The 25,592-nt window shown below is 43.1% G+C and overlaps 1 protein-coding gene across 4 annotated transcripts in view; it reads left to right on the forward strand.

The window, feature by feature from the left end:
- Nucleotides 1–11,472: 11,472 nt before the first annotated feature.
- LOC118661065 (lymphocyte antigen 75-like) overlaps nt 11,473–25,592 on the forward strand; it is a 134,377-nt gene continuing 120,257 nt past the window's right edge. For 2 of the 4 annotated variants that reach the window (XM_036318589.1, XM_036318590.1), the window contains exons 1-3: nt 11,474–11,633; nt 19,653–20,024; nt 24,902–25,072. In XM_036318589.1, the coding sequence (XP_036174482.1) occupies nt 11,540–11,633; nt 19,653–20,024; nt 24,902–25,072 (637 nt within the window). In that variant the 5' untranslated portion in view covers nt 11,474–11,539. Of the gene's footprint in view, nt 11,634–19,652; nt 20,025–24,901; nt 25,073–25,592 lie in introns of all 4 variants that reach the window. The other 2 variants (XM_036318591.1, XM_036318592.1) reach the window with 2 other exon arrangements.

Consider the following 25,592-nt stretch of genomic DNA (forward strand, 5'->3'; position numbering starts at 1 on the left):
AAGTAAACATCATTACATAAAAGGGTATGGTCTTTTTTTTTTTTAGTTTTATTCATTTCAAACGGGCCGGATCTGGCCCGCGGGCCGTAGTTTGCCCACGGCTGCTTAGTTCCTAACAATAATGATAATAAATACCAGTTATTGTACACTAGAATTAATCTGAATGCTTTTACTAGTAGGTGCTAATCTAACTGCTTCTTTCATTTAATTCTCACAATACCTTTATAAATTGGGTAATATTATTAGCCCCATTTTACAGATAAGAAAAATAAGGCATAAAGTAGGTGCTCAATAAATGTTAGTTAAAGAGTATTGTTGCTTTTTAAAAAATTTAACATGGTTAAATTTATTATTACTCCTGAGGACTCTCAGGTACTATTTTAACTGGAAGGTGAGGCCTTGGTGCAGGTCAGGGGTAGGCAATGGTAAAATACAGCCACAGAGCTTTTGGTTTGGAAAGACCTAGTCCTAGACTATCTGGCATTCTGAATTCAACTCCACATACATTGAGTTTCAAGATTAATTGCTTTGTTTTGTGTTTGTTATCACATGCTATACTGGCTTTGTAAATCATTTCCTCCTTCCCTGATCTCATTTATACCTAACCTTTATCTACATAATGGTTGGTACTAGTATTACTTGAATGTTTCCTTATAATGTCAGATACAGAGATAAGCCACACTGGCCAGACCTGGGAAGAAAAAATTTTCCAGTGAGCAGTTCCTGTGCTAATTTAACGTTTATCTGGTTTAAGTCCTGTCTCCAGCAAGTCTCACTGCTAAGATTCGAAAGTTATCCCAGATTGTAAGAAACAGTTGTTCTGTGGAACTATAGTTTTGTAATTCTTTAGCTACATCATTGCACATGAACACATAAACTTAGACCGATTGTTAAGTGATATGGGTTATTTCCAGAAAACATGTCATTTTAACAACTCCAGTATTCTGAGTTCACATGCATAATAAATGGGGAAGTTTGGGGCTGGGTGGAAGACAAGAGGCTGAGGTATGCATAGTCCAAGGATTGGTGTCAAATCACACAGTTTGTTAGCAACTACCCAGCCACCAGGAAGTTGGCCCTGCTAGTGAGGTAGAGAAGTGTTACAAGCAACACCTTCAGTTTCTAAACTAATTCATTAGAGACACCCACAACTCATACTGAAAATCACAGAAGGATGGGTTCAGTAACAATATAGTCAGCCTCCCAAGTAGAACCCACTCCTCACCTGCCATAGATGGATGAGAAGAAAAGAAACAGAAGGAAGCAGAAAAATAAAGTAATGGGACCCAACAACTGGAACATCTGGTTCTTTGCTTGGGGGGTGGGGGAGCCATGCTTATTCATTGTCCTTACTTTGTATTTAAGGTATTCGTCATTACAAGCGCAGTGACAGAAAAGTGAAAGACCACTTCCCCAGGGGAATGAGGATGTACAGCCCAGTGAAACCAGGGCACATGCCCACACATAAATAATATGAATTCTGGATAGCTTTGCTTCTATTCTTTTCAATTCTCTCAGTGTCCCTTGCTCCTGGATCCTGCTGCCTCTTAAGTGCTTGCTAACTCTCTGTGTATGCCAGACCCAGATCCCTCAGAGAGATCTTCTGGTTCCATGAATCACAATAGTCCCTGTAGAACCCACGACAGTGCTCTGATGGCTGTGCTAGCTGAGTGGACTTCAGTCTCCAGGGCTTGGTCTCTCAACAGCCAGCACCCACGCCTCTTTGTTGGAGGGCTGGGCTCGGGTTTTATGAGGCCAGCTTTTGCTGTATGTATGAAGAGCAGACTTTGCCTGGGAATTTATATCCCCTTCAGGTCAGCCCTTAGCCAATGACTGACAAATATGGGAGTATAACTACCCATTTCCCTCACCCCTGATGGGATTGTCTGTGATGCAATCTACTTGTTTCCAAACTTCTCCACAGAATTGTGGCAAGTTACCTCTGCAGTGCTTTGTTTGAAATCTCAAGCTTGTTGGTCTTACTTTCCTTCCCTGTCCCATGTTCCCAATACTCTGGTTTTTTTCAGGGAATACTTATCTCAAAAGTCCTGTGACAGACAAACTCTAGATTGGACTTGCCTATTGTTTTCACCAGGGCACTTTCACACAAATCATCTAGGGCCTGGTTCTGAGAAACCCATCTCAGAAAAAGCTGTTTCATATTCTGCTATGCCACATAGAGACTGGCCATCTTTGAGACAGGAACCCAGCCTTGATCTAATCAGATGTGATGGGGGTTACACAGTCCTGCGGAACAGACCATCGTCATCTGTGCAGACCCTTCATCAGGGGCTTTGACCATGAGACATGGTAGCCTCTCTGAGTGTGGGAAGCAGAAGCCTAGAGCCAGAGATTTCTCCTAAGACTATACTCAGAGTCATACCTGCTGGACATAAGTATGGCAAGATAATGAAGGCAACAATTGTGAACCATGTATGTTATATTGAAGAAACTAAAGTGCTCTCTGTACCCTGTATGAAAATTATGGTATGTCATTTGCAATCATTAAAGCAGTACCTTAAAATATGAAAGACAAAAATGTAAGAAAAAATCTGAGAGTATAGCATCAATAGGGAAAACACCTACAGGAAAACCTATAGATATGCATGTACACACACACACACACACACACACACACACACTCCAGAAATCAACCCTTCTAAGAGCAATGTGAGGTTGAACCACATTTAAGAACCTTAACAGTATCTCCTTAGGTTTTCCATTAACTAAATCACAGGGGAAGTTTGACCACCCATGGGGCAGAAAGATTACAGCTATTTACAAGGTAGCAAGGATACATTTTTATTTATGGTGGCATTCTGTTTTTAATTTTTGAATTATTAGGTATCTATCATTCACTCTGTAAATTGCATACAGTGACCCGGTAGGTGATTTACAGCTTAAATTACTTTACTGTAAGAATAATAACACACTAAAAAATCCTTTAAACTCAATAACTACTTACCTTAACTCACACACAGATGTCACAATATAAAAATAACTCTGTACCAAAAAAACAAGAAAGCCACACAATGAATGAAGTCATAAAACATACAAGGGATCTTTGAAGGAATTGAGAAGATAAAGGTCCATAAATATTCTACCAAATTTGTTTGTGGTTACTCCACTAGTACAGCAGTCTAAACTGCCCACAAAAGAAGGGGGTAGTGGAAAAGTGTTCTTAAGGCAACAAGTGCAGGCTTAAACTCTTATTATTGAAACTTGAAAACTGTTGCACGAAGATTCACACAATAGGCCTTCCTTCCCCGGGCTGCTGGCACCGGTTTTCCTCTGGCACCCGGGACCCAGGCCTTTGGTCCGGCCGCAGCGGAGAAGACAAGCCTCTTCAATCTTCAGTCTTCAGTCTTCGCTCTGTGCCTGCGTATGCAAATTATCCACCATCTTTGTTGAGTTGATTTGCATAATCACTCTGATTGGCCAGTGGGTGTAGTGGAGTGACACCAATTTACATGTTTCTCTTTTATTAGTGTAGATATCATCCACTGTTCTTTTCTTTGCAATCAAAGGAATTGTGCTAGGAAGACTTGGTGCCTGCTCCCGAAGGGTGGTGAATATGTACATAATTACAATGCAAAGGAAAACGTGGCAAACATTCTCATTCTAGCTGTTGGAATCAGAGTTGGATTTAAGGAAGAGGTGTATTTGAACTAGACTCCAGAGAACAACACTATTTCCAAAAGAAGAGGCAGAGAGCAGGAAGCTGCTTTTCTATGCTTACTGTTTTCACTACCACAGATTAAAGTCACTTTGTAAGTCTTCACTTCTTGCTCTTTCAGAGCTTCTGGTTCATCTGTCTCCATGTTTATCTTATCTCCATTACTACTTCTATCACTATTTTCAGACTTCCGTTATTATTCCCCTAGATCCATTTCTCAATTGATTTCTCTTGTCTCCAGTGAAATTGCTACCACTTTCAGGCCAATATCATTCAAACAGGGCTCTGGGCATGCCAGCCTTTCCATTTAAAAACCTTCCGTGGAGGAAACCCATCGCTTTGACAGCCACCACCATAAGTCTTCCTGCCTCCCCAGCCTGCCTGGGGCTGGGAGATGGGAGCTGGATTATGGTGGCTGCCAACCTGCCAGGTGGACTGGAAAACCAGCGCCGTTGACCTGCAATGCTTGCCCCCTGCAGCTCCCCCAGGGGGCCCAAGCTGTCCTCTCCCAGACCTATGCTGTGGCTAGACATCACTGGCCTGGGGTAGCCAGGATCCCTCTCCTTCCTTCTTTTTCTCTATTGATCATTCCTGCCATACCCACAGCCTGGACCCTGGACTGGTTCAGGGGCCTGAAGGAGACTTGATGCTGCATGTTCTTTCTCCTGAGAAGCCACTACCAGGACCCAGAGTTGGGGACAGGCAACGGGGACAGACATGGGCCCAAGTGAGCCCTGAGGGCTTGAAGGCCAGGACCTGTGGTGGCCCAAGCACTGCCTGGCTCCTACTGAATGGGCTCTGCAATGCTGCCTGCCCATGCACCCAGCCTGGCATCAGCTGCCTCTGCAGAGTAGGCTGCAGGGAGCCGGGGGAGCACCTTTGGGGCTGCCACTGCCCCGGGACACTGAGGAACCAGAGGAGCCTGGCTGAAGGGCTGGCTGAAGGGGCAGCTTTGTGGATAAGGTAGACAACCTGAGGGGCAAGTCCAGTCAGGATTATGGTATGGAGATGACTAAGGGGAGGCCCCCCCACAGACGGATAAGGTCGCCAGGCCGGCTCTACCTTCCTTCCAGCAGGAGCGGAGGGGGGACAGGCTGGGGATGCAGCATTCTGTCCCTGCTAACGTAGGATGGACAGTGTGGGCAGGAGTGACCATCTCCCAAACCTTTCTGCTGCGATCATAGTGGCAGCTGGGATCATTTGCCATTCCCAAAGCTCCCTTCCCCTCACAGGCTTCCCAGTTTCCTCGGTCTGACTGTCCTCCCTTCACTCCAATCTTACACACAGACCTCATTGTAAAGATTTGGGGCAAGAGAAACACTTCAGTGCTTCTCTCAGCCTGAGCTGGAGAAGGGTCCAAGCCATAGTGTTGCTAGGTCAGCCCTGGCCAAGCCTGAGTCTCCCAACCCCACCCTTCCGGACCTTGGTCACCCAACCCTATCACCTCCTCTGGTGTTCTGGGAATCAGGGTTCCCACCATCAGTCCAGGCACCTTGAAGACCAAGGAATCCTGATACGAGTTGGATCAAGCCCTTTCTCCCACTGTCTGGGCTACAACAGGGACAGCAAAGCATGACATCTGCGCTCCTCTGACCTCCAGTCTAGCCCAGAACCCCTAGACAGACCCTTCTCAGCTAAGTGGCTTTGGGCAAACGATATAACCTCTCTGAGGCTATTGCCTTGTCTTTCACGTGGGTGAAGTGAATTCTCCTTTGTTAGGTAATTGTGGGGATTGAATGAGACTGTAGGTAAAAGTATGTGGAACAGTGTAGCTGGGCAATTGACCTTCAATAAATTAAAGTCATTTTCTCAAAAAACAAAACAAACCTTCAGTGGAACCCGAACAACTGCCAAATCAGGTATATCTCTCTTGGTTTAGGATTCAGATTGAAGACCAAACTAAAGAAAAAGCACTACCATGTTCACAGAAGTTCAGAAGGATGAGCAAAAGGACAGGAACAGTCAAAAAATTTTTGAAGAGAAAAAATACGTGGAATGTCTTCCCTACCAGAAAGTGAAACTTATTTGAGAATATAATGCATAAAAACAACGTGCTACAATTGGTGCAAAGACGGGAAAATTTTCCCATGAATCTGTATTCTGAGCACAGATACTGCCCCATGCATTTATGGAAGTGTGTGTGTATGACAGAGGTGGCACTATGAATCAGTGAGAAAGGGATAGGTTGGGATCATTAATTATTTATAGAAAAAAACGCGATTTCTCTTTACTCAAATGCACCCCAGGTAAATTAAAGATCTAAATGTGTCAAGGAAAAAATTTTAATGTGTGCAAGGAAATGCACACGTTAAACAAGAGTGAAAAGTATTCATCAAGAAAAAGATTTATACCTTTGACTAAATACAAGTCTATAAGACACCTTAAAGAAAAAGATACAGCCTCAAATTTGGAAAATATATTTGTAATGCATGCAACTGACAAAGGTTTGGTGTGCAGAATATGTGAAGGAATATGGATGAGAGCAGTTATGTTAAGAAAAATAGGGAGAGAAAAAAAAAAAGAAAAATGGGCCTGTTTCTCCTCCAAGACTGTGAAAAAAATAAGTTTACAGAGAAAAAAACAGAGACAGGGTGAACTCACATCAGGTGGCTTCCAGGCGATCAAAGAAAGTGCACCTTCCTCTGCCTGGAGCAAGCCCCAGAGGAGCTGGAACTGGGACTCAAAGAGGAAAAGGTTTGGACCATGGAGATGCTACTAGTGAGTTGACAAAAGGCAAATAGACAGTGAAATTGGTAAGTACAGTGTGTCATAGTGGCGTACCTCTCAGTAGTTACATTTCCTTGTAAGATTATTATACTTCATAAATGTTTCTGAAAATCAGTAAGCTGGCATTCTTAACTTTATCCTTAACTAACAGCTTGGGTGATCCTGAACTTTGCCCGTGGGTTACAAGTCAGCTTTGATATAGGGTCACATCACATTCTAATTTTCAAAGCTGGAAAACCTTCTCTATCTTCTGCTAAAGTCAGAAAAGTAATTGTTCTAAAGTGCAAAACTGATCAGTTTCCCTGAGGAGCAAGGACCCCTGGGCTTTGGTTATTTACTAGTATCATTCAAACTGTTGTTTCTTGGAACAGATTTTGGCAATGGACTCAGTTAATCTGAAAAAAGAGCCTCCAACTACATGAGTCAAAAGCAAACACATCACCCCAGTTCCTGCCTCTGCTAAAACATGGCGAACATGTGTCTCTGCCCAAGTCAAAACTTACCCCTTTAGGACATTTCCCTAATCCAGAAAATCACCTGTATCACTAATATTATTTCCCTAATCTCCAAATATGCATCTTTTATTTATTTTTATCCTCAACTGAGGACATACTTAGAGAGAGAGAGAGAGAGAGAGAGAGAGAGAGAGAGAGAGAGAGAGAGAGATGACAGAGAAACATCAACCAGTTGCCTTCCCTATACAGATGCCCCAACCGGAGATCGAACGTGCAACTGGTGTCCTGGGTATGTACCCTGACCAGTAATCGAACCAGCAATCTTTTGGTGCAAAGGACTATGCTCACCCAACTGAGCCACTCTGGCTGGGCCAAATAAGTACCTTTGACAAAAACGTTTCCTAGACAATTTCCACCATCTTGAGAAATTACACTCTTACGGAAAATACATTACTGACCTTTGCAACACACTCCTACCGACACAATCTTACCAACACCAGCATCCTCTTGACCTGTGATCCATCATCACCTCGTGCCCAAATTTCACCTCTGCTCTCCGTCAGAAGTAGGTGCCCTTGGTGTTTTTCTGCCCATGAATCTCAAGGATCTGCACTTAACCTTCCTAATGCTTCTTGTATCCACAGTGGTCTACTGAACACTCTGAGCTTCAGTTTCCTTGTCTATACAGTGAGAAAGTATATCTTGGACTCCAAATACAGAGTTCATTTATCTGAGCTCTTAGTTCCACAGTTCCTTGACATCTGTACATGAGAATAAGCTGAGTAAGCGAATAAGTCAACCACATAGGCTCCTTGTCCCGTCTCTTGTGACAATGTCCTGTAGCATCCTAGCAGAACATTGCCACATCTGAGAATTCTATAAAGTCTGTAGAGGACGTTCAGTTTAACAAGATGAGCTGTTTAATTTTGTTGTTGTTGTTGTTTGTTTTTTAAGTGGATGGATTACAACCTTATATTTGCCTTTGGGGGTGGGGGGATGTCTATATCCATGACTATAGTCCTCATGAGTTTAGTTATGATCAGGAATAAATGCAGATCTTTATTATCATGGTGTAGTGGGAATTGTTTAAAATTTATTCTTAGACCAAGTCCTTGCCTAGGCCTCCTGGGTACTTCTTACTACACCTGGGACCATCTGTGAATATCATCAAAATTGCAGTTTAAATGCATCCCAGACTGGCTCTTCTTATATTACAACTTCCCATGCAGTTGAATACTGTAACTCCATTTATAGTTTTTCTTGTTCATACCTTACTGAATTTTAGTTGCTGTCTCAGGTATGGTTTGGTTTGGTTTTTGGTATGTTAAATCAGTATCATCAAGGTCTAGTAAAAAGAACAAAACCCATGCTAGATAGTTCAATAGAAGAAATTTAATACAGGGAAATAACTAGTTACAGAGATGCTGTAAGAACTTTTAAAAAAGTGCTAATGAGGCTACCCAGAATGTAACAACTACAAGAAGCTACTACTGCCTAGGAGGCTTGAGGAACAGAGAAGAGATGGTATTATCTGAATAGCAGCCAGATCTACCCTGTGGGAGCTAGAACCTTGGGAAAGGAAAGGTGGCAGGATGGAACTGAACCACAAAGAGTGAACGTCCAGGCAGGAGCTGGAGCTATAGAAGAGACACAGCCACTCCAGAAGCAGAGAAGAGAGAAACACCTTGGGTTCTCCCCTTCCCAAATTTCCATCTCCTGCCAGGAATTTCCATCGACTGAACATAACCAGAAGGCAGTAGGTGAGGGAGCCTGGGAAATGCAGAGTACTCCCTTGGGATTCAAAGCAAAGAAAGGCAGGGAATAGATCTAAGAGAAAACACGCAAATAACCTGTACAAGAATTGGAAAGGGAAATACAAATAACCAATAAACATTGAAAAGTATGTTCAACCTCTTTAGTGATCAGGGAAATACAATTTTAAACCAAAATGAAATAGCATTTACCCCACACCAAAGTTTTAAAATGCCAAGTGTTGATGAAAATGCTCAGCAATATAAATGCTTGTCTACACCACTGGGAGTGCAAATTGGAGCACACATTGGCATTGTCTAATAATGTTGATGCTAAACATTCCTTATGCTCATGGAATTCCATTTCTAAGAACATACCCTCAGGAACATCTAGCAATGTGCACCAGGAAACATGAACAAAAATGGTCCCAGAGGCATTGCTAAAGACAGCGCAATACCCAACTGGAGCCTACCAAGTGTCCATCAAGAAGAGAATGGATAAAGTGTGCTTTATTCTTATAATGGAACATCAGGTAAAAATGAATGAACTATAGGAACACACACCAACACAAATGAATGTCATGCGCATGATTTGCAGCAAAAAAGGTAAGTGGCCAAAAAACAACAACTTGAAATGATCCTGTTTACATAAAAATCAAAAATATGCAATGTTATAGATACTATAAGGGATATATCAGATATGGGAAAACTGGAAAGAAAAGAATGATAAACAATTCAGAGGAGTGGTTCCTTCTGTATGGGAGTAAGTAAGGTACATATGACCTGGAAGAGGCCTACAAACATAGCTGGTTTAGATCTGATATATTCTATAATTAAAAACATGACTTTAAAGGTCCTAAAAGCTCATTTTCCCTCTCCCTAAATGTAACTGAGAAAAATAATGGTAACACTCTCACACATTCATACAAATTTCATAAGTCAGATTTCCACCTTGTTATCTTCACTTGTGGTTATTGATCTTTCTTGTCTGTCTTGTCTGCGTTTGTAAAATGAGGATAACAGTGGTACCTTCATAGGATGGTTGTTAGATAGCAGAGTACATGGGAAATGCTCAGCACAGTGGCCAGGAACCCAGTGGGTGGCAGATCTCTGTCATTTTGCTCACAGCATTGCTGCAGCTTGGAGTCTCCTCCCCATCGTCTCTATCTACTGAGTTACTCGTTCAAAGATTAGAGTAAAATGAAGGTGCCATGTTCCAAACAGTGTTTAGAAGGGTTCATTTGCCTGAGAAGGTAACGACTGTGCGTAGTGAGAAACTATTGCAATATAATGAAAGTGGGAGCTCATGTGGTCTTAGGCTAAGGCGGGAGCTCTAAGAATTCATTAATTCAGTGATATTTATTGAGCTTACTCTGAGGCAGGCCTAGTACTCAGTGTTCAGGACATGATCATACAGAATATGAGACTGATGCCCTCATTGAGCTCCAGCCTGGGCAGGACCAGAAAGGCAAGCAGCAATAGATGCGGACCAATCCGAGCAGGGTCTCTTACTCAGAACTTTCCACTGCCCATTCCCTGGAGAATCATGTCAGTGTTTACAACATATTCAAGGCGCTTCAAAAAATAGCCACAACTCACCTGTCTGCTGTCATTTCTGCTGAGATCCCCACCACAGCGACTTTCACTTACACACGCACACATGCTTCCGGCAGAGCAGCCACAATGGACTCAACTGTCTTCTGACACTGCATTACATTTTCCCACCTGCTGCGCCTGGTCAAACTCCTACCCATTACCCATTCTTCAAGGCCTTGTCCAGTCTCCCCATTCATTCTGCCCTGCCTTACTGTGTGTGCGCCTCAGTCTCCCCCAGTACTCAGCAAGCTTGAGAGGGCAGGGATGTCTTTTTATCTTATCCTGGGAGGGGCCCAGCCCCTGTGATGGAAAGGGCTCAATGTTTCTACCTCACGGAAAAGTGGGAGTCTGGAGGGAGAACAGAGACAAGGGAGGTTTGGAGCCATCAGCAAAGCCTTGGCAGCTGGAATCAGGAAAGACAACCTAGCTGTTCGCCTCTTCGTGGGCAGGGATGGGAGCCATCTTGAGTACAAACCAGGTGCTCAGTAAACACGGGTTTAAAAATATAGGGTCTTCATTTCCAGGAAACTTAGGTCACCCTATTTATACTGATAGCAGTTCCCACAGGGAGAGAATGAATCCTACTATCACAATTGCCTGTTTTGGGCGCAGACTTCCACACTTCCATTGGATTATTATTATTAATTTTTTTTTAATCTTGCAAATATCAGATGGTTACAAAGCCTAAATCATCTTGTAAGTATCGTAGGGTCACTGCAATAGTTCTTGCCTTTAATTCTTCAACAACTGCAGGCCAACTGCAGGGTGCGTTACCTCACCTTTGTTTGCTCTATCAAAATACGCAAGACGTTGCCAAGGACGACTGATCTCTGGCTTGACCACAGCTGCACCGAAACGGATGTACATTTCCTCCTTGGGAGAAGGAGATGTGGTTGCTTTTCTAACCGAGCCATGCCAGGAAGAAACCACCTGTGACAAGAGCGCTGGGCAGAGGACAAGTCCTACACTGACGGAACCCAGCCCCTGGGGCAGTGCCAAGTCCCAGCAAGCCGCGTCTCCGGGGCTGGATTGACCGGAGGCAGGGCCAGGACCCCCAAGCCCGCCCGTCTGCACGGCTCAGCTAGCGGGCGCACGCTCACTTCCCGCCTCCTCGCGGCCCCGCCCGTCACAGGTGCGCAAAGCTCCTGCACGTCATCTCCCCGCCTCCTACCCCGCCCCGCCCGGGACCCAATTCATGGTGATCTGATTGGCTGAGGGGGCGGGGGGCGGGGGCGCCCCGGGAGCCTAAGGGCAAGGGCGCTGGTGGGGCAGGTTGGGCGCACCCGAAAGTCTGGGTGCCACCTGCGCCCGAGGACGCGGTAGGGCCGGTCGGGATGAGGACGCGCTGGGCCACCGCTCGCTGCGCGGCGGAGCTCCTCGTGCTGCTCCTTCAGTGCTTCGAGCTGGCGGAGCCCTTTGGCCGCGCAGGTAACCGGGGTGGGTGCGTCCGCCCGCCAGCCGGCGGGGGGCCTCGTCGCTGCCCGGGCTGCTCACTTCCCTTGGTTCGGGTTAGAGCTGAGCTCCAGGGCCCCGTCCTCTCTGCTTTGCTCGGGGATCTGGAGCCGGACAAGTGAGCCGAAGGAGGGGTCTGGGGAGAAGGCGCTCCGTTGCCCTCGGTAGGGGTGGCGGGGCCGGGAGGATGGCTGCGTGGGGCGTGGGAGGGCCGGGCCTTTCCGGAGCCGAGGGCTAGGAGCCCAGCGTCGGGGAGGCTCACTGAGTCTTTTCTGGGCCTTCCCTCCCCCGCCTCCCTCATCCTCTCTCCTCCTGCTTGCTTCCCTGGAGCAGAGGGCTTCTCAGTACTCCTCCCGTCCCATCCCCTTGGTCACTTGTGCCACTTGGAGCGTCCAGAGGCGCTCTCCACCCACAGCGCCAAGGATGAGTAATGATTCCCGACTTCACGGTGCCCAGGGATGCACGTGAAAGGAAGTCAGGTTAAGCCATGCCTCTTGAAGCGATCAGGATCATGACTGCTGTGATGTCCCCGCCTCAGTGCCTGGAGCAGCAGCCCTTTCTCCTCGTTGGTTTATCACGCCCAAAGGCTCATCAGGGGCCTCTCGCTGGAGGACAGGTCGCCTACCCTGAGATTTCCTGCCTCTCACTGCGAAAGCAGGACCAGGAACCTAGCACCTTAGCAGATGCTCTAGTCTAGGTAGTGTCAGCCTCACCATCCCCCTTGGCAGCGACTGGAATTTGCTTTTACTTTCTCTTTTCGCCTTGGCAGATATGCTGAAGACTTTGGGAGTCCCCACCCACCGCTTACCTTTGCTGTAAGAGGAAGTGAAAGATGGTCAAGGGAATTTTTTGAAAACCTCACGTTGCATGTGGATCTTGTTTTCTTTGCAGCTAAACTAAGTTACTATCCAAGTTCGACTTTTTTTCAGAGAGTGTTGGGAAGAGGTTTCTCACAGTGTCAGTGGCATCACCCTGCCCACATCCAAGACCCTCCTCTGGCTCCCACTTCTCCATTCTTCTCTTCCCCTCTGTGTTGGAAACTACCAAGAGTTCTTTACTGCTGTGAGAATTCTAGTCAGCCTGCCCTGCAATCCAGGGAGAACATTTTTACTGCAGCAGCTAACTTACAGTCGAACACACTAACCTTTCAATCACTAAGCTCTTGGTTTCTATCTACATCTGTTGTAGCCTTATCTATTTTGTCTCTCAGACAGAATTTTGCAAACTCTACCATCTCTGGTTTTTCTCACCAACCCCAAGCAAAGAGCAAAGGGTTAACTGCAACCTCCCTGCACTAGGTCCTCATTTGTCTTCTTGGCATCCTTCCTCCCCCTTAGCAGCTGCTCCGGTTGGCTTTCTCACACCCTCAGCCCAGACTTGTGGTCCTATTAAAGAAAGCACTGGAAGCTTGAAACCCCAGCCATTTCCGTAGCTTGTTTGGCAGTCTGTCAGCTTCATGATGCTGCTAACCGCATGCATTTCATCACATGTTGGCTAGGTGTGTGCAGGTGGTCTCCGTTGCTCAGATGCTGGAGGAGTACCTCTGCGTTCTTGGGGAGGTGCCAATTGCTTCGTTTACTTCTTTGCCTCATCAGAGAGCTAACAGCTTGAAGTAAACCAATCCTTCAGGAACTTCTGAGGCTCTCACCAGCCCACACCATTCAATCTGGGCTCCATGACTTTCTGACTTCTGGTAGACTGCCATGGACCCAACCGTCACTTCAGGACCCGTTTTGAACTGGCAAAGCCAGACTTCTCGTTGCCTCCTCCTGCACCTGTACACTGCACACATGATAGGGACACCACAAAACGCTCAGCAGTGTGGGCTGTGGGAGTTCCCCTGAAATTAAAAATGCTGCAGCCTTCTTCCTCTGGCCTTCCCAAGCATCTCCCTCTCCGTTTGTCTGTAGTTATAAAATGTTGACGTCCAGCTTCTCTTTGGAACGTGCAAAGCTCTTTGGTTTAGGGCTTGTAAGATAGGAATTACTTAATGATCAGACAATAAGAGATAGTTTTCCATTGATGGATGTGAAAATACTAAAAATTCATTTTCAATTTATGATAATGCTATGCAGCCATTTCCTCTCAAACGCCAGTAGAATGTTTATATAAAATGAAGCATGCAGAACGTGCTACTAGGGGGTGATGAGGCTTCTTTTTATCAACCTCTGCCATTTAGACGCGTCTCAATATTATATTTGGAGAGAAACATTAAAATTCCATTTAGGACCAGCATAAAGTTGTTAAGTGAACAAGATGCAATATAAAGCTATTAATAAAGGATCGTTTTTTGTAAATTGCTCTATAATTATCTTTTCAAAGTGTAATGCATTTCTGAAATATTTTATTCACCTTCATTTAATAAATTTTCTAAATAAGAAATTATTTTCACACTTTGTCAGTCCTTCTCACTCTTCAACCTACCATCCCAGTAGAGTCACAAGCTGAGGCAGACTGAACAGCTCCTGCTAAGGGTAAGGGAAGATGGGGCCATATCACGAGGAGGCAAGACTCTCCCTAGCTTATATATTATGGACAAATGCTTATACATTATGTATGAAGGCCAATAACAGGTTTCCTTAAATCATATCAATAATTAATGACTATGCTAAGTGACCAGTATAGATGTCAAACATTGATGTTTATTTTATTTTACTTTTTTATGTTTATTTTATTTTTTCCATTATCACTTTCTCCCTCTATGCCCTCTTTCCCTTCACCCACCCCATCCCCCCCCACAATCACTGCATTGTTCATGAGTTCTCTCTCTTTTTTAATCTTTTTTGCTCAAACCCTGCACACCCCTTCCCCCAATGTTCCCCCACAATCAGAGTTGTCCGCCTGCTCTCTTTCTATGAGTCTGTCTGTTTTGCTTGGTAGTTCAGTTTGTTCATTAAATTTCACATACGAGTAAAATCATATGGTACTTGTTCTGTGATTGGCCTTTTCACTTAGCATAATGTTCTCCAGATCCATCCATACTGTCACAAAGAGTAAAATATTCTTCCTTTTTATGGCAGAGTAGTATTCTATTGTGTAAATTTACCAAAGCTTTTTTATCCACTCATCTACTGATGGACACTGGGCTGCTTCCAAATCTTGGCTATTGTAAATAATGCTGCAATGAATATAGGGGCACATGTATAGAGAAAAGGGAACCCTTGTGCACTGTTTGTGGGAATGCGGATTGGTACAGCCACAGTAGAAAGAAGTATGGAGTTGCCTCAAAAAAACAAAAATGGAACGGCCTCATGACGCAGTGATTACACTTCTGGGAATTAATCCAAAGAAACCCAAAACACTAATTCAAAAGAATGTATGTACCCAACATTGATGTTTATACTACGGTAAAAGACAAGTTTAGAATGAGCAAGGTGCTAGAAACTTAGGTGTTGCAATTAGGTAAGAAGCTTGGCAACTCCTCTTTAACATAACTATTCCATGCTACTGTCCACCTCTCCTATGGTCTCAACGAGCTTGTCAAATCTCCAGGAATCCCAGAAATAAATGGAAAAGGGTACGTATTTCTTCTCTTCTGAAGAACATTTGTAAAGCATCACTGTCACCTAAGTGCACATGCTCAATACAAATGTGATTAGAATGACCTAAAATGCTGCTAACATTAGTGTGACATAATAAAGTTGTGGGCATTGGTTCAAGACCAATATGCAGTGTGCACTTCTATGTTCATTGCAGTATTATTTGCAATAGCCAAGATTTGGAAGCAGCTTAAGTGTCCAAAAATAGATGACTAGATTAAAAAAAAAAAAAAAGTTGTGGTACATTTACACAATGGAATACTACTTGGCTGTAAAAAAGAAGAAAATCTTACCTTTTGTGACACCCTGGATGGAGCTGGAGAGTATTATGCTAAGTGAAATAAGCACTCAGAGAAAGACAAATATCATATGATTTCACTTAAATGTGGAATCGAATTAATAAAATAAACAAAATAGCAACAGACCCATGGATAGCAAACAGACTGACAGCTGTCAGAGGACAGAGGACTTGGGGCCTGGGTGAAAAAGGTGAATGAATTAAGAAAAAAAACAACTCATAGACACAGACAACAATATGGTGATTACAAGAGGGAAAGAGGGTTGGGAGGAGGTAGAAGAGGGTAAAGGGGGGAAAAGTGGTGTTGGAAAGAGACTTGACTTTGAATGATGAACACAATACAATATATAAATGATGTATTATAGAATTATATACTCGAAATCTATATAATTTTATTAACCAATGCCACCCCAATAACTTCAATAAAAAATTTTTTTTATTGTTTAAAGTATTACATATGTCTCCTTTATCCCCCATCCCGTCCACTCCCACCCCCAGGACAAGCCCCTACCACCCCAATGTCCATGTCCTTTGCTTATGCTAATATGCATGCATACAAGTCCTTTGGTTGCTCTCTTACCCCACTCCCTCTCCCCGCCCTCCCCTGCCTTCCCTCTGAAGTTTGATGGTCCGTTTGGTGTTTCTCTGTCTCTGGATCTAATTTTGTTCATCAGTTTATGTTGTTCATTATATTCCACAAATGAGTGAGATCCTGTAATATTTATCTTTCTCCGACTGGCTTATTTTGCTTAGCATAATGGTCTCCAGGTCTATCCATGCTGTTGCAAATGGTAAAAGTTCCTTCTTTTTTATAGCAGCATAGTATTCCATTGTGTAGATGTACCACAGTTTTTTAATCCACTCATCTGCTGATGGGCACTTAAGCTGTTTCCAAATCTTAGCTATTGTAAATTGTGCTGCTATGAACACAGGGGGTGCATATATCCTTTCTAATTGGTATTTCTGATTTCTTGGGATATATTCCTAGAAGTGGGATCACTGGGTCTAATGGAAGTTCCATTTTAATTTTTTGAGGAAACTCCACACAGTTCTCCACAGTGGCTGCACCAGTCTGCATTCCCACCAGCAGTGCACAAGGGTTCCTTTTTCTCCGCATCCTCCCCAGCACTTGCTGTTTGTTGATTTGTTGATGATAGCCATTCTGACAGGTGTGAGATGGTACCTCATTGTTGTTTTGATTTGCATCTCTCAGATGATTAGTGACTTTGAGCATTTTTTCATGTGTCTCTTGGCCTTCTCTATGTCCTCTTTTGAAAAGTGTCTATTTAGTTCCTTTGCCCATTTTTTAATTGAATTGTTTATCTTCCTTTTGTTAAGTTGTATGAGTTCCCTGTAAATGTTGGAGATTAAACCCTTATCAGAGATAACATTGCAAATATGTTCTCCCATGCAGTTGGCTTTCTTGTTGTTTTGTTAATGGTTTCTTTTGCTGTGCAGAAGCTTTTAATTTTGATGTAGTCCCATTTGTTTATTTTCTCCTTAGTTTCCATTGCCCTCGGAGCTGTATCAGTAAAGATATTGCTACAACATATGTCTGCTATTTTGCTGCCTGTGGATTCTTCTAAGATTTTTATGGTTTCCCATCTTACGTTTAAGTCCTTTATCCATTTTGAGTTTATTTTTGTGTATGGTGTAAGTTGGTGGTCTAGTTTCATTTTTTTGCATGTATCTGACCAATTTTTCCAATACCATTTATTGAAGAGACTGTCTTGACTCCCATTGTATGCCCTTGCCTCCTTTGTCAAATATTAACTGAACATAATGGCTTGGATCAATTTCTGGGTTCTCTGTTCGGTTCCTTTGGTCTATATGTCTGTTCTTGTGCCAGTACCAGGCAGTTTTGAGAACAGTGGCTTTGTAATATAGCTTGATATCTGGTATTGTGATCCCTCCAACTTTGTCAATAAAAAATTTTTTTAAAAGACCAATATGCAATGAACTTAGCAATGACCAATAAAACCTGCAAGACTGAAAAAACTGTGATCCTCTGGAAGCATATGATGTTAGAATTGGAAGTGGATTAGATACCTTATGTTCCACTACTTTCATCTTACATTTGGAGATATGAAAACCCTGAGGAGATTAAGTGACTTCCCTGAGGCTAACTGGTAGCAGAGATAGGCCTTTAATCTAAGATCCCTAACTCCTTATTCCACTACCACTGTACTGAGAGCCATAGCTAATCCTTTGGATTTGGCAGAGGCAACCTGAAAAATCTAGAACTCCAAGCCACAAAGACAGACAAAGCTGCTCTGTGTCCAGTTACCTGGTTGGTGTTAAGGGGCAAAGAGCAGAGTGCCCAGGAAAGAGAGCAGTAAGGCCACAGCGAAGGGTGGCAGCCACCTATTTTTTTTGCAGGAGCAGACTTCTTTTTTTCTGCAGTAACTCCTGATACCTGGGAACACAAGATTTATTTTGGAGAGGTGAGAGAGAATAGTTTAGTAAAGAGCTGCATCCTGGGGCTCAGTGGCTATTGGAAATGGGGGAGGAGGACATTAGAGAAAGTGTGAGTGATAATCTTCTAAGGTAGTACATTTTCTTTTTTTGTTGACTTATCTTCCCAAACTGTGTCCACAAAGTAGAGAATGACAGAGTGATGTCAAGGGAGAAAGAGTGAGGGCAAACATACTTAGCTTCCATCCTATGCTATATTTTAAAATACAGATTTGAAAGCAGAAATAACAAAGTTTTAAATGATTTTATTGTTCCTATCATTTCTCTTGTAGCTGCTGCTGCTATTTTAATAAAAAAGCTCTGTCCAAAGTTCAAACTGGAATTGGACTTAATTCTATAGTTATTATTTACATAGTTAAATCCCCCCTCCAGTCCTTGGAATGAAAATGTGTCACTCTGAAAGCCTGTGAATTATTATTAGAAACGGTGTTTAATGTTAGTCAAATAAGTGAATGTGAAACTGGCATCAAAATGAAAGTGCCTTTTGGGAACTAAAATTTTATAGGTCCTTCTGCTGAATACTTTGGTTCATTGATCGTGATTATTTAAGTTTGTCAGAACTATTTCAGCTTTACTCTCGTCAACATGAAAAAAATGTTTCTTTGTAAAAGCACTGATCAAATTGTTCAGTTGTGGATTGTTGTGACAGATGTGAATCTTGCTCCACAAACTTAGCTGTGCAAGAAACAATGCATGACTTTATTTTCATAATAGCAAATTACATTTTATTCTGAGGTCCCATTTCATCAGGTTAACAGAACTTCAGTTTCTTTATTACCGCCGTCTTCCCCAGCTCATGCAAAACTGTCGAGAGCATTCAGGGAGGTTCCTCTTTCCCCGTCAGCTCAACACTGGTTACTTCTGAATTTTCCATTGTCCAATCCCACTGGGTCTTAAATCCTGTGGCTCAGATTTGGGCTCCCAAAGTCATCCACACTGTAAGCCTCCTGCCCTCAGCCCCTCCCCAGGGTTTGCCCTCACCTTCCTGGAGGTGCTGCAATGGAGTTGGCCACAGATTCCCCCCTACCCTCAGAACCAGACCTCCATCTCCTCGGGACCCTCAGAAGTCTGCCCATCTCCTCTGAGACACATCGACATGTAGTAATTTACCTGCCAATCTCCTCTGAGATACATCAATGTCATGTAATAATCTACCTGCCATAGTAAAGTGGAAGCAAGACAGAGTTGTCCAGAATAGACTCAATTTTTCATTGACTGTAGACCGTCTGTCTAAAGGAAATGAAAACTAAGGAGTTTCCTTATCTTGTTAAATAAAGGAGGGGGGGGCATTTCATGGAATAATAATAACAATAGACATACTATTCTAAGTGCTTTGTATGTATAAGCTCATTTCATCCTCACATCTACTGTGTGAAGTACTGTTCTACAGTAGAAGAAACTGAGGTACAGCAGTTAAATAACTTGCCTTGATCACATGACTAGCAAGTAGCAGAGGCAGACTGAACCCAGTCAGAGCGGCCCTAGAGCCCAGGCTCATCCACAACGCTGTACTGCCTCGGTGGCCGCCACTGTCCTCTGACCTTGTAGTACATCACAGTTTATACAGCGCGGAGGTAGGAACGGTCCCATGGTGCTCACATTCTCCCCACCCAGCAGGGGCCAAGGCACATTGGCCACACAATTCAGAATCCTGAAACACCTTCTTTGTCTGTCTTGACTCAGGGAATGATCCATTCACCATCGTCAATGAAAACACGGGCCAGTGTATCAAGCCACTAAATGACTGGATAGTAGTCAAGGAGTGTGACAAAACCGAGGACATGTTGTGGAAGTGGGTGTCCCAGCATCGGCTCTTTCACTTGCAATCCCAGAAGTGCCTTGGCCTCGATATTACCAAACCCACGGACTCCTTGAGGATGTTCAGCTGTGACGCCAGAGCCATGCTGTGGTGGAAATGCGAGCACCACTCTCTGTATGGAGCGGCCCAGTCCAGGTTGGCTCTGAAGGGTGCAATCGCCATCGCAAGCACAAATTCATCTGACGGCTGGAAGAAAGGAGGCTCGGGGGAAAACCTCTGTGCCCAGCCTTACCAGGGTGAGTATTGGAGAGGGACTTGGACTCATTTGCTGTTGTGTTTAGTAAATGTGCTGTTAAACATGCACAACTGACCACAAAGTTGTACAGGGGTATGGGCAGTGAGCTAGCCTTCAGTTCCAGCCACTGGGCAGTAACTCTGAACTATCCCTGTGGGTTCAGTGCTGTTTGCCCTCTGTTACAGGCAAGGCTGGGAGAGGTACGTGCCTTGTCACAGGTCACACAGCAATTCTGTGCCACCCCGGAATTGGAAATCTCCCTGATGCCTGAGCATGTGTTTACCTGCTTTTCATGATTACGTCCCGAACTCCAGAACAAAGAAAAGTTAGGGTAACAGGAAATCCTTCGTACAGGATAAAAGTCAAATGATGTAGTAAAGCCGGACCTATTCTAAATGATAAAAGAAGAAAGAGAAAGAAAAAAAATGAAATATATTTTTTTCTTATCTGCAGATTTCGATGTAATGGAAAAATTGAGGAGCCTTGTGTGGGTTTATGTACTTCTTTTTATTTTGGGTGTGCCTATTACACTGTGATAGTTAACTTTTTCTCAATTGCTTCCAAAAATGAGTACATGATAATTGCCTTTGGGGGAGTTGATTGTGAACTTTGTTCTGAGTCTAAAGACTTGATCAAAGTTTAAAAAGAATGAACAGATTTATTCTTTAAACCTCTAAATGTAAGTAGCTATCCCCCAAGCAAATCTTTTTTCATTCTGTTGCTCTAAATTACATCAGAAGTTGAGATATAGGTATATCTTTAATTATCTTTTAAGTCTTAACTATTATCTCACCTTTGTTCTACTTTGTAAATTTACACAACTTTACAGAGATTTTTCCCTCTTCTCTTAAAGTTCATTTAAGTATAATCTGGCCTGCCATTTTCCCCCTTATCTGTGCAAGTTTTGCCCTGAGGGAACCCTTTTCTCTTTTCTAATGCAGATGAAGCTGCCTCTGAGATGTCAGGTTCTGCTGTTACAGGGAAATATTAGAGAGTTTGGGGTGGGATTTTCCTTTTCTTCGATCCTTGACCCTTGCCTATTTGAACAGGTCTGTTTCTGCTAGCCAGTTTCCTCCTGGCCTTAAAAAGCAGTTGCTTTCTTAATGGCAAGTTTAAATTTTGTGTTGTCAAGCCTTCTCCAACTTGGCAACTAAGAGAAAAGAGGAACAAAACAAAATACCTTTTGAACTGGATTTGACTTGTTTCATTGTCTTTGTTTAAGGAACAGAAAGTATAATTTTCTTGACAGGACTCTGTCTCTTGCCTCTAATTCTTTTGAGGGACATAGTTGTAATTTTAAGTTCCTTCAATGCCCCAAATGCCTCCATGTCAATATAACAGGTTTTCTTTGTAATCCAATGTTTTTTATTTTATGCATTTATAATATTCTCCCGAGAAGGGGGCCCACTGTCAAAGTGAATGGTGGCCCCCAAAAGGTTAAGAACCCATCTAAGGCACCACCCCAGAGAGAGTCAAATGGGTGTAGAGGGTTTCTTGACCTTACCACATAGTATTTGGAACAGCAATTTTGAAATAAGAAGTTTATAAATTTCAAAGAGAAGGCACATGTAGTTCTGACTTGTCACCTTAAACCTCAGGATTTAATTTGCACAGAGGCCAAGACCAAATCTGCCTCTTTTCCATTCCTCTCCTGATGACTGGTACCTTCCAAGTCAAGTCTGTCAGAAATCTGTAAGTCACCCTAGAGTTGGCCTGATTTCCTCTCCCACTGTTGGAATGTAATCAAATACTAAGTCCTGGCAATTTTACCCAAATCTGTGTAGTCCCTTCTTGTTCTTAGGTCAGAGACTGCTGTCTTAAGTTAGGGGCTTTTTCTAGGACTGCTCTCTCTCAGACTCCCCATACTGGTCCCTGCCCCTCTTCTTATCTAATTATATAGAGGAAAGAAAGATAAGATACCAGAGATGCAACAAAGCAAAGTCCAAAGTCACCACGCTTGTTACAGCAAAGCTGCAGCTCCACGCCAGGATTGTGTTCCCCAAATATAGCTACTTTATTTCTCCCTTGGCTTTTGCTGTATAAATATTTTACGTCTAATATAAGAACAGTTATTTGTCATTGTGTCCTGGGTTGCCTCTCTAGCCAACCCCCATCCTGTGTGAGTCATGTTCACCAGAGAAAAGTAACTGTATACATTTTACAAATAAACTGCTTTGACTAGCATCCAGATAGGCATTTATATCATTACGATATCTTGGCCTTGCTAGCACTCTTCACATTTTGAACATTTGGTGAATTATGCAGAGGAAATGGACTTTGATTGGAGCTGTGGTTGTAGAGCTCTCTGAATTTTGAGCAGCTCTTAGAAGCCTACCAACTTCTTTTAACCATTGAAGACATTTTGTCTAATATTACCAAAAATTTTTACATTACTTTTCCATGTAGGTGCCTCGTCATTTTAAAGGCTACTATTCCCCATTCGGAGATGATTCTTCGGAGGAAAGTCTATTTTTCTAGAGAAGCCTATGGCATTTAAGAGATCTAGCAGCAACAAAGAAATGTGTGAGAATAAAACTCATCGTGAATAGTTAGCATAATTTAGCAGCTGCCATTAGGGTGGTGGTTCTATGCTTATCTTTCCGCAGAGCATATTGTGACTCGGAGAGCTTTTCAAAGGAAGCCCAGCTTCCAGCTATGAAACATAACTTGAAACCTGAGAAGACAGCCATTGCTGTCACAGTTGTTCTTATATGTTAAGGACTCTTATCAAAGAGCCAGTCTGTCAGTTACTGCTAAGGGACTCAGCAAAACGGGGATTTCACGGGGCTATTTGTCCATGTCTCTGACTCCACAGTGGGTTCCAAAGTCCACACCCACCTTCAGTGATTCCAAGGTATTTTACTGGCCCCACTTTTACTAAAGAAAAGGAGACAGAATATACATTTAATCTCAGGCAGGTGAAATACTCTGCCAACCACAGTAGCCAGTTGATCCTCACTTGTAATACTTGCCCTACTGACTCCAGGGCTTATGGTAATGCGGAAGTGAAAGAAATGTATGGGAAAGCACTTTGTATGAGAAACACAAGAATTTAGAAAAGAAACTGATGTTTCCATAAGTAATAATCATTGTGCTCAGGGACTCTCCTATTAAGTGTTGTAATATGGGAAGAGAAATTGGTCATGAGGTCTTGGGAGTTTGAGTATGGTTAAAAACAAAACTTAGGTTATACGCAGGATCCTTATAAAATATAAGGACAGATTACTCTTTAACAGAAATACCCTGTTCAGATCCATTCTATGTCAGAGGAAAACAAAATTAAGAGATTTCTTGCAAATAAAAACATCTAAATTATTCTTACCTTTTGCTGTATTGCTGTTTAATGCTAAGGCTTACTGTTACCAGACGGGGTCTGGGCCTGGGGTGGGTCTGCCTTGACCCGCCTGTAGAGTGGAAAGGTTTCACACTACAAGTCCAGTTGGTTTTGAGAGCATGTTTGTGAAACGAAGGAAGGGCTGAAGGTAGAAGAAGCAGCAGGAGAGAGAAAGTCAGAGAAGAGGGGGCCTTGGAGACAGGGTCATGAGGTAAGCCCATGAATGCAAGTCTGGTGGCACCCTGAGTTCAAAAGAAAACCAGCAGAAATTCAAGGTGTGGGCGTGCTCTAACAAGGGAGCCAGCTATGAGTCCTTGTGTTGAGGCTCAGTTTCCATTATTCTGCTTGTCAAGGAATTTTCCTAGCTTCTTACTATCCTGCCACCTCACACTTCAGTTAAATGAACATTTGAGAACAATAAAGAATGTGGAACCAAATACTATCTTCACTACACTTTTATGCAAATATAAGATACATTCTAAGGGACCCTACTAACATGGTAAAAGGTGATAAGATCTGATTCCTACGCTTTACTTAATAGCCATTCTTTAATCTAGTAATGATCATAGTTTCTAAAAAATTACAGATGTGGAAAAAGGTGATCAAAATAGTTATAGAGTTAGCTGTTCTATAAAAAACACCTTTCCAAAAGATCTGTTATTAACATAAGTATTGAGCACTTCCTCTAGTATTTCTAGGTATATTTGAGGCTAAAATAACTTTTCAGTTCCTCTCCATGAGTGTACCAGGGAAAGTTATTAAAATGAAAAAAGTGATTCTGCTGCCTCGTTGGTCACCAGCTGGTCCTATGACTGCCTAGTTGAAGCAGGTTCTTCTTTTATAACCTGAATTACCATGTGCTGCCCCTCTCCAAAAATTCACTCAGAGATCCAGCAGCTCTTCCTCCCACTTCCTCAATTGTACCACACTCTACCACCTCAATTCTCTCTGTGAAGAACGGGGCTATTTGTCCATGTCTCTATCTCCACAGTGGGTTCCAAAGTCCACACCCACCTTCAGTGATTCCAAGGTATTTTACTGACCCCACTCTTACTGAAGAAAAGAATACAGAGTATATGTTTAATCTCAGGCAGGGCTTCCCTTCTGGTGAAATACTGTGCCAACCACAGTAGCCAATTGATTGTCTCTTGATCAAGCCACAGTATTTTAGCTCTTTATCATATCACAATAAATGAAGTTTTACATGGATTACCTCATTGAATCCTCATGAACAAACCTGTGAGCTAGGTACTGTTATTCCTAATTTGCTAATGCAGAAACGGAGGCTCATAGAGGTTGGAGAGCTTGTCCACAGGCACATAGTTGGTAAGTGGCGAAGCCAGAGTTCAAGTCCAGACCTGGGCAGTCAGCATTTGTGCTGTGAATTTCTACACCACGCAGCCTGCCCAAATACTGCATGCTCATAAGTGAAAACAACCACCCTTCTTCCAAAGCAGTTTTAGAAATTAGTTAACTGAAGCTGATTATCCAGTGATTAACTCTCCTTTCCTCTATCTTCTCCCCCCCCCCCCCCCACCCCACAGAGATATATACCATAGATGGAAATGCCTATGGAAGACCTTGTGAATTTCCATTCTTAGTTGCTGAGACCTGGCATCATGAGTGCATCCATGATGAAGAGCACAGTGGGCCATGGTGTGCAACCACCTTAAATTATGAATATGATCAAGAGTGGGGTATCTGCTTAAACCCAGGTATGTATGGGCTAGTACACTTTACATATGGAAAGAAAAAGATACCATTTCCCAGAGGTGAGGGGGTGAAGGAAGAGTCCAAGGTATTCAGAAATGATCAGAACAAATATAATCGTAAACAAGGAGTATATATTTGAGGAAAGGGAGAACTAATGTATAGCTATGAACCTGCTTTCAAAAATAGGCCAGGAAGAGAACAAAGACAGGATGGTGTCACAGAAGACACATGATGAGGTGGTATTTTGCACAAATACCTCTCAGAGAGGAAGTAGGAAAAGCATGGGCAGTGCTGACCTTCAACAGAACAGTCTGAAAGACTAGTGGTCAGGGAAGCTGGGTTATAATGGACTGCACCGTGAACAGAAGGTGAGTAAGCCTCTTAAGTTTTATGGAAAAGAGAAAGAGAGAGGCAAGGTGGTGGTCTGACGGGCAGATAGATTGAAAAAAAAACACTTTTAGGATGGTGGACATTTAAATATGTTTATGGCCTGAAGCAAAGAGTGGGGAGCAAAAGAGACAT

Source organism: Myotis myotis, unplaced genomic scaffold (genome assembly GCF_014108235.1).
Source record: "Myotis myotis isolate mMyoMyo1 unplaced genomic scaffold, mMyoMyo1.p scaffold_m19_p_8, whole genome shotgun sequence".
Taxonomy (NCBI): Eukaryota; Metazoa; Chordata; class Mammalia; order Chiroptera; family Vespertilionidae; genus Myotis; species Myotis myotis.